Source organism: Panicum virgatum, chromosome 9N (assembly GCF_016808335.1).
Source record: "Panicum virgatum strain AP13 chromosome 9N, P.virgatum_v5, whole genome shotgun sequence".
Taxonomy (NCBI): Eukaryota; Viridiplantae; Streptophyta; class Magnoliopsida; order Poales; family Poaceae; genus Panicum; species Panicum virgatum.
The window spans coordinates 45,422,649-45,432,715 of record NC_053153.1 but is presented as its reverse complement, the minus strand read 5'-3'; the positions used below and the strand labels follow the sequence as shown (position 1 = coordinate 45,432,715).

At 44.1% G+C, this 10,067-nt stretch overlaps 1 protein-coding gene across 1 annotated transcript; it reads right to left on the bottom strand.

Moving 5' to 3' along the window:
* Window positions 1-224: 224 nt before the first annotated feature.
* On the bottom strand, window positions 225-1,788 carry LOC120689033. Its single transcript, XM_039971380.1, has 2 exons — window positions 1,525-1,788; window positions 225-1,427 (listed from the first exon to the last, which is right to left on the bottom strand). Exons 1-2 carry the CDS (start codon window positions 1,786-1,788, stop codon window positions 225-227), a joined length of 1,467 nt encoding a protein of 488 aa, XP_039827314.1.
* Between the last annotated feature and the right edge of the window lie 8,279 nt (window positions 1,789-10,067).

The following is a 10,067-nucleotide window of genomic DNA, read 5'->3' as shown; positions in this document are numbered from 1 at the left end:
CTCAGTCTTCCACATGCTCTCTTTTTCTGGCATGGAGGGTACAGTTTGAAGCCTTTGTCCACCTCAGGCCATTGGGACCTATCAGTGATGTAGGGAATTATGCCATCATATGCAGCTTGAAACTTTTGCACTGAGTAATAGTGGTCAACAAATTTCCCCATGTCTGGTTGCCTAGTGGTAGTTATCACAGCCAAGGCATGTGGACATGGTTGACCAGTAATCTGTCATTGCCTACATGTGCATACTTTCTGAGATAGGTACACCACATGTCTCCTAACTTCTTCATCCTTGTAGATTTCTGTAACCTCAGCCTGATCTGGGTGACCCTTGGAAACCTTTAGGTGTCCTAGTCCCCTAGATGCTACATTTAGTTGATGGATGATCCCAGGAAGTATACCAGGTGACAAAGCTCTGGAGATCTTCCTCCTTTTGGCAAATAGGATCATTATTTTCTCTCTTATTGCATCTGCCATGCAATGCACAGGTAGATCTTTGTGCTCTTTGATCCAAGAATTCCAACATTCAGCTAAATTGTTGTTGATATAGTCACACTTGATGTCATCTGAGAATTTACTTCTAGCCCAAAGAAATGGATGGTGTACTGTTAGCCATTTCTGGACATCTGGACTAGCTTCCAAGATTTTATCAAAGAAATAATTGAATCTGTGAGCTGAATAGGCTCTAGCTGCAGGCCACATGTTTTTGGCATATACATCACCACTGTAGTGTTTTTTCATGTTTTCCATCAAGTGCCTAAAGCATTCTCTCATTTCAGCATTTGGAAACACTACTTTGACAGATGCCTCCAACCCTTTACATGCATCTGTGTAGATGGCTATCTTATCCATGGGGCCAATGGCTTTCCTAAGTTGTTCCATGAACCACACCCAGTTTTCCTTATTTTCTGATTCAAACAATCCAAATGCCATAGGAAACATCCAATTGTGCCCATCGAATGCTAAAGCTGCAGGCGTGTGGCCATTCCACATCTCATTGAGTGTTGTGGAATCTATACTGAGGTAAGGCCTGCAGCCATTCACAAAGCCATCTATACTAGCTTTGAATGCACAGAAAAATCTGCTAAACCTAATGATTCCATCATTAGGGTCAGTTACAGTATCTATCTCTACAACACTCCCAGGAGATCTCAATTCTATCTCAGCGTTAAACCTATACAACCAATCAAATGAATCATCCCACTTACCAAAAAGCTTATCAGCTGCTCTCTTGGTGCCATTGTACATAGTCTGATATGGTATGTCCACCTTGTACTTGTAATTCAGCTCCTCTTGGACCTGTTTTGGCCCCATCTGTGGGTTCCTCTTGAGAAGTGGAATAGCTCTCTCTACCACCCAACCTATATTGGCCATCTTGCTTACAACCCTTTGGGTAGATGCACAATTATGATCCCCCTGATTGATTTGTATCTGCATATTCAAACAAAAAATTTCAGAAATAAAATCAAATGAACAAGGGAACAATAACATTGAACATAAATATTTTATTCAACTCAAAAACATATACCCTGACACTTCCATCATGTTGGGTTCTAGCTCTAATAATCCATGGGCACCCAACAGCAGAACATTTTGCCCTGAACCTGTCTTTGTCTGAATGCTCAGTATCATACTCAAACTCATGAATTATAGCATGTTGTCTAACAGCTAGCCTAAACTCATTCATTCTGGGATACAGTGTGCCAACACTCATTTCTGGATTATCCCTATCCCATTCATGCATTGGTTCTTCATGAACTGTATCATCAATATTAACAGCTGCTTCCTCCATATCAGCCTACATCTCTGCTGATATGGCTGGGATGGGCACTTCTTGTGTTCCTTTCTCTGGAGTAGGCTCTACCTCCTCAAATATCATTGCCTCATAAATCTTGTCCTCATCAACAACTGCTTGTGCAAACCCATCATCATCATCCTGCCCTATTATTGTTAGAGTTGTCCAGTCAATTGGTATAGGCAAATCAGTAGTTCTTTGTTCTGGGGAACTACATGTATCACCACAACCTTCTACCCCATCAACCACAACACTTTGTCCTCTATTATGGTCACTACTGATCCCAGAGACACATCTCCCTTTTGAAGCACCAGAGCCGGCATTGTCACTATAGCCATCCTTCCTCACAACATCTACTGCCATAACAGCCAACCTTTCATCCCACCTATCCCGAATCATCTGGTCAAAGTGCTCATCCCTCCTAATCTTCCACTCAGACCCAGTATCTTGGTCAAGAATCCACACTGCAAGTGTCTGAGATGGCCCCCATATTATCTTTGTTGCTAAGTCCTCGTGGAATTGGTCCAGAGAATAGTGACAATTTCTATCCAGCCATATCTCATGTTGCTGCTCTGCCATATCAACTACCCCATACTCGCCATCAGCAACGAATTTAGCAACCTTAACGACTAGTCTAAACGCATTGCCAGGATCAATCCTGGCATCAGGGTAAACAATCAAAGAAAAATGAGGAACTAGACACTACCCAACTCCTCCAAATCATCGTACACAGCTCGGTTCAATAAGAACTTACCAAGGAGGGCATTCACTACTACCCATTGCAACACAACCACTGCTGCCACTACATCACAAGCCTATGAAAGAATGGAAAATGATCATCAGAGGAATGCAAAGGCCCAACACAAACTCTACGACCCCTAACCCTAACCCTAAGTCAATGCACGCTGGATCTGGGCGCAGAGCGCGGGTGAGTTATGGGTATATACCTTTCATCCGTCGCGGAAGGCCAGACCAAAGGGCCACCTTGGCGCAGGGACGGCGGGGAAGGAGAAGAGCAGCTGCAGGAAAGGGGGGAGGGTCGAATGGATAGGGTTAGCGGCAGCGAGACCCGGGCCCGGCGGTCAGTTACGGCGGGGCCACGGTGTCGGGGTCCTGCTGACTCAGAGCCCGCGTGGCATGCTGGCGTGGCTGCCACATACCCAAATGTGGTATATTTGTAAGTTAAACTTCTCACTTATGCTATAGATATAGGTGCCAAAACAAGGATGCCAATCAGGTAGGCGACATTCGTAATAATGGTAAAAATGTAAAAACCCCGTGATTATATGTGAAGAACTGTTCATTGTACCATACAGGTTACAAGGTTTAATAGGCATTGCATGTGGGAGCCAAGAACTATGCTTACTTCTCATCAATGAGCAATTTTTTTAGATAAAGGAATCAACCGACCTTTATATCCATCTGGGATATATGCAGCCAAGAGTTACATGAGTTCTTAGACACTAAAGCTTGAAAGAACCTCGAAAGAGAACCTCAAAATACAAGAAAGAATGCTGTAAAATAAAGAAAGAAACCTAGAAGACTAAGCTTCAAATTTCTTCTTCGCTCCCATTTCATCCTTGCAAAGTCTTTACGCAGCACGAAATCAGCACATCTCTCGTCTTTTTAGAAACTTAATGTCCAGTCACCTGCCACTAAATAACATCAGACCAAAGGATCTAAAAGATGACGCTTCAAGAGGTCAAGGTCCTGTAGAAACACCCTGCCGAGGAAGAGTAGCAAACGTCCCACACTGGCCAACGACCACACAACTCGGTGTTGGAGACTCCAGGCTGCGCCATCAGGAAGGGACACGACACCGAGTGCTGCCGTCGCCCGCCTAGCGGAACCTAGGCAGAGCTTACCACCGGAGACTCCAAAAGATTGAGGGAAGAGGTACCTCGACGACGCTTCCAAGGAAGGAATGGCACCTGTGAGTGTCGCCATCGTCAGCACCGATTCGAGCCGTGCAGGGCTTTCGCCCAGCGCCTCCCGCCTCACACCGAGAAAAAAAGGGTGGCAAGGCGTCAGCCTCACCACCCCAAAGACCGCATCGGCCCTATGAGCGCACCATACATTGGCCGACAAGCACGGTTCATGCAGCCACCTCCGCCAAGGCACTGATGCCGCTTAACGTTGTCATACGCCATCCACTGACGTGGAACCATAACAAATCCACCACGCCGGGGGAAGAAAGCGCCCGCGGCCATAGCTGTCGGCCACCGCGCCACACCCCGCCAACAACCGAAGCCTGCGCACCCACCGAAGAACCGGCGCCCAGCCGCAGTGCCCCAACTCCGCCTGGATGCCCGCCACCGCACCCCGGCTAGGCCCAACGCACGGACCGCGCACGCCCGCCGTCGCTGCACCCTGAAGTGGGCTGGGGCAGCCAGATCCGGTCACGAGAGCACTGGAAACGGCATGAAGGGGGCGGATCTGGTGCCCCGACGCCGCCCCCCCCCCCCCCCCCCCACCGCCAAGAGGCCTCGACGGGAGAGGAAGAAAGAGTGGAGAAGAAGAGATCCATGCCGCCGCCTTCCTCACGCCACCTGGACTTCCAGCAGAGCACTCAAACGACAGCAAGGGCGGAGAAGGAGGAGGAGAGGGCCTGGCGGCTGATGACGTGGGATTCTGCCCGAGCCGACCTGGAGAGTGACACGGGGACTGCTCTCAGTGAGCAAATTTATCTTCCTGTTATGCATAAACCATGATCACCTTATGCGCAAGTTATTTATGCCCATGAATACTGTTGTGAACTCCAGGAAGAGAGCTACCATTTAAATCTAATGAAGAATATTGCTGCCAGGGTTGCTTTTTATATATATGGCCTGCATGCCAAAATGCTGAAGAGGATGCCCAAATGCAAGGTTAAAGATTTGAGGTGTCAAATCTTCATAATTTCAATATCACTTGTTTCCCAACGAGTCGATGTTTCCTCGTGATTTTATCTGTTTGAATTCCAATAATTATTTCTCACATTGCTTATTAGTTTGAAAAGGTAAAGACTTGCCTTGGATATTCCAAAATGGGGGATCAAAGCCATTGACCTTTGGAAAGGTCAAGAACAAGCCAATGTCGGTAATTGTCTTGTGTCATGGAAAGGGTTCAGCAGCCATTAGAGTACGATGGTTTGGGCATAGATAACCTTGAAACTCTTGGATGGATTTTGTGAATCCTTTGGCTTTGGGTTCAAAAAACCAACCCTACAAGGCCGGCTGGACTCCCAATCCAACTACCTGAAAAATCCAAATGCTCAGGTTCTCTTTAATATGGCGGTGGAATCGATAGTGGGAAATAATGGGACAACTCATTTCTGGAGTGATTAGTGGTTGAATGGTCGAACAGTTGCTAAATTTATAGAGTGATTGTGGGTTCTAGATGTATAGATGCAACTCCTAATTGTATAAAGTGATTGTGGCTTATATATGTACATATGCAACTCCTAAATGTATAAAGAGAACCCTGAGGAGTGATATAGCAAGATGTACCATCTGCTATCTGAATAGAAGCATCATCAGCAACTGGTTTGCTAGCAACAAGCTGGGACTAGTCAGAGATGACATGAAAAGAAGCCTCTGAATCAAGAACCCAAGAAGACCGACGAGCACTGATAGGTGAAGCAGCAGCAACAGACACTGAGCCTCTAGGAGTAGAACCAGTACCATGACCTCTAACTGCACGAGCAGCACGGCGTGCATGAAAATCAGCCAATTTCTCTGGGTGCTGAGAGAAACAGTTCTATGAACTATGATTTTTCTTGCCACAATACTTACATGGTTTTGAAAATGTACCTTTAGGTGCAGCATTATACCTCTGAGAAGCTGCCAATACCGTGTGACACACATATATAGGAGCCGCAAACATGGACCGAAGGCGAGTCTCCTTAGCATGAAGATAAGACAAAGCACGAGTCATGGTCAAATCTAATGAATCATGAAGCAGCCGTTTACGAATGGAATCAAACTCTTCCCTAACTCCCATGACAAAACGATATCCAAAAAACTTATCAATAAATTGATGTGCTGAACAATTATCTGTTGTACATTCACCTATCATAGAAGTCAAAGAGCCCACAAGATGATCAAAAGTAGAGTAATACTCATCAATGGTCATGTTATTTTGCTCAATTGCATGTGTTTGTTGCATAAGAGTATGCAAAAGGGCACCATTATCCTGAACATACTGGTCCTTCAAATTAGACCAAATGGCATTGGCTGTTTTGAACTTCCTATGATTCATAATAAAAGATTACTTAACACTATTAACCATAGCAGCTGTCACTTTACCATCATTGATTTCCCAAGTTTGGATGGCATTAGCATTGCTATGATCAGCCACTACAGTTGGAGTATAGACTACGACCCTTAATGCAGTATCAACACAAAAAGCCCACTCTGGATAATTTTGGCCATCTATAGTGATGTTGATGACAGTAGCATTGATCTGCGACATAATGGAAACTGCTATACTTGATAATAAAAGAAGATAGCAGAGATCATTTACCACAGGTTGGGTGGAAGAGGAGCAATAACCAGATTGACAATTGGTGCTGCAGTTGAAGGAGTCCACGACCCACTGATGAAGTCCACGAGTGGCAGCAGAATAGCAGCAGTAGAACAACAGTGCACTGATGAAATACCATAGCAGAGCAGGACAACAGTAGCAGCCATAGGTGGAGAAGTTTTGCAGAGCACCAGATAGCAAGGGACGAAGCGCAAACTGACTAGCACAAAGTCGGCAGGTGGGCGTCTGCAACAGGCAAGCTTCACAAAAGCAGGGCGTCCGTGATGGGCGGGCGCAACTCCTAAATGTAAAATTGTCAATCTTGGTGATCTTAGTTTACCGGTTTATGCCATTATATACACAAAGTTAGCATAACTAATTTCAGGGTTAGAAGTATATTTTTTTCTTGAGTAAATTTCGTTGACGGTTCTTAAACTTGTCCCGAGTTCTCGTCCCGGTCCCGGTACTCTTGAAATGCACATAATAGTCCTTAAATTTATCCCACGCTCTCATTTCGGTCCTTAAACATGTCCTGAGTTCTCATCCCGATTCTCATACTCTCAAAATGCACATAGTGGTCCGTAAACTTGTCCCAAGTTCTTATCCCAGTCCTTAAACTTATCCTATACTCTTATCCAGGTTCATATGCTTCTAAAATGCTTTATTTATTTAGAAGAAACTTTTTTGAATTGTTTCAAATTTATTTGGATTTCAAATCATGTTTGATTCCCACTCAAAGTGGATCAAAAAATTATGGATAAATTATCACAAATTGAATGTGAAATATCAAAATCTCTAAATAACCTATATTCAAATTATTTTTCTGATTTTCTCATGACTGTTTAGAGCAGAGGATAAATGACTTCAATATTATTTTTATCTCTAAAATAAAATCAACTATTAAATAAATATGTTCAAATATATAACAACTCTAGAAATCATCAAATATTGCTTCCAAGACGATTACTTCATGAATGTTTTTATCAATTTTGAGGGAGATTAGAACTTGATTTCAAATCCTGAAAGTTTGAAACAATTCATAAGAGTTTTCTAAATATTTTGGAAGTATATGGACTTGTTTGAGACAGTGGGATAAGTTTACAGATCATTATGTGCATTTTGAGAGCATAACGATTGAGATGAGAACTCGGGACAAGTTTACAGACTAGGATGAGAGCGTGGGACAAGTTTAAGCACTATTAGTGCATTTTAAGATTAACGGGACCGAAATTAGAACTCAGGACAAGTTTAAGAACTATTATGTGCATTTTAAGAGTATCAGGACCGGGATGAAAACTCGGGACAAGTTTAACGACCGTCGGTGAAATTTACTCTTTTTCCTATTGCTAATTTGCTAACAAATGCAAGTAGCCCAACAACTATAGTATAACTTTCCCTAATCCGAGCGTGCTTTATGTCAGATCTACTCCAATCTAGTCATTCTTGACTAGATTGCAAGGTTAGCTCATAGTATGGATGAAAAGGAACAACATATTTGATAATTCGTCCTATTCACAGGTCGTTTCCACTGCTAAGCAGTAGAGATTATTGACATTTAATTAGGGTAGATTTCTAAATCATTGGCATTGGTAGATAAGACAAATCTGGACACGAGGGGTTGACAACATTGTTCTGACAGATGCATTATATGCCTTGTTCTTCTTTTTTATTTTGTCAGCATGGGCATTAGGCTATTCCCCTCTCCTTAAGAGCAAACTGCTAGGTATGGCCTTTTCTCTTGGATGAGTGAAATTTTTGTGAATCTCCATCCTTTTTTGATTAATTTGAATTTTACTTACTCATTCCTGCAATTCCTTAGAATATGCAAGACGAAATGGCTGACCTGATGGATGTGGCCAATGAGATACAAGAAACTCTTGGTAGGGGCGGATCCGGGGGCTTATCTTCCTCCTCCTCCTTCACTTTCTCTTCTTCCTCCTCCTCCCTTTCAACTATGGATGAAAATTGTAGGGGGGGCTCCATGGACTTCATGGAGGTAGGGGACTAGAGGCAGGACTGGGCATAATTAACCGAGGACCGAACACTGAACCGAAAAGACCGGGACCGAGACCGAAAAGACCGAGATCGAAATGTTTGGTCAGCAGTTCGGTCCTGGCCTCCAGGTAGCCAAACTTTCTAAGATTAGTTCGGTCTTTGGGTTCGGTTAACCGAACTGACCGAACTATGTATAAGGTCCATTAGGTAGCACAAAAACCAACCCAGCCCAATAGAAGTGTTAACCCTAGATATACCCTAGATATATAAACAACTATAATTATATGTTGGTCTTTTCATCTATTATGTACTACTTGTGATTTGCGCTTTGGAAAGAGGTAAAATGTTGTCAAAATTTCTAATTAGTTCTACTATCACATGCCTTTTTTTACTAGTTTCTATAGTGCTCGGTTAGTTTGGTCATAACCGAGACCGAACCGAACTAACCGAGACCGAAATGTCTCGGTCCTGTGTTTTAGAAAAGACCAATTGGTCTTAGGTTTCTGAAGACCGAACTTTGAAAAAGACCGATGAACCGAACCGATCGGTTCGGTCTGACCGATTGCCCACCCCTAACTGGAGCCCCCCGTATGGATCCGCCACTGACACTTGACAGAAGCTACAACATCCCTGATGATGTTGATGAATGATGAGGAAGAATTAATAGAGGGTATGAATGTTGTAATTCCATCTTGTCATATGTTAATTAATTATTTCTGGCTTTAATGCTTCCTCAATTTTAGCTCACCAATTTGCAGTATGGTTATTTGCTAAAACTCTAGATGATTTCATAGATTCATATAATAAAATGGCCTATATTTTCTTCCTTGCTGTTGACACTCAAAATTGGCACGATGAAGGTTTTCTGGACAATCTGGGCAGGACCGGTCAGACCTCTCCCTTGAACCGGTCAGACCGGTCTAGATAAGTTTGTCAAATTACCAAATGGACTACACCATTGCGTAGATCTCGTCGAGATGATCGAAATGCATATATATAACGTCCAATTTGGAGTCCGGATGAGGGAGTTATGCCTCCCGGAAGACCTGCACCCCGGTCTGATCGGTCAGACCAGTCCAGAGTGGTCAGACCGGTCCAAAACGCCCAATCCGAGTTAGGAGTTATATTTTGACACGAGATTTGATAGGGTTCCGACTTCTAACGGGTACAGACATCCCCACCCTATATATATGAAGGGCCGCGGCCGATTGAGGATAATCCCAATCGATTCACACAATTACATTTATCTTTTATCCTCCAAACCCTAACTTTTCCAACCCTATTTGCTATTCTTCACTCGTCTCCACGGCGTTCGATGGCGTTCTGAGTGGCATGCCGACCTCAGAGCAACCCTAGATCCATGAGCTCCGACGGGGTCCCTCCCGAGCTCGAGGTTTTAGGTCTTCGCGGCGTTCTCTGTAGAACCGGTCTGACCGGTCGCCATAACCGGTCTGACCAGTCTGTGCGCAGGGTGCCCGTTGGTGAAGATCGTGTCGACGATCCGCGCGTTCAACCACATTCGAGTGTGTTGGCGAAAATTAGTGTCAACACACTTTTTGGCGACTCCGCTGGGGAAAGATTAATCTAGTTTTTAAGCCGATCTAATCTAGTTCTCAAAGAAGATGGGCGTCATCACCGACCTCAACGAAGGCAACATCTCCACATCTATCGAGGAACCCAGCGAGGAGGAGCGCCAAGAGTACTTGGTGGTCAGGGAGCACTTCAAAGCACAATTCTTGAAGGGATTCAAGAAAAATCAGCAAGGCCAGGTCACGAGG

What these genes read in the sequence shown, in the direction of transcription:
- LOC120689033 (XM_039971380.1), bottom strand. Translation starts at nt 1,788, where the DNA reads ATGGAGGAAGCAGCTGTTAATATTGATGATACAGTTCATGAAGAACCA. An exon ending in AACATGATGGAAGTGTCAGG is followed by an intron (nt 1,428 to 1,524) that starts GTATATGTTTTT and finishes TTGAATATGCAG; the next exon opens with ATACAAATCAATCAGGGGGA.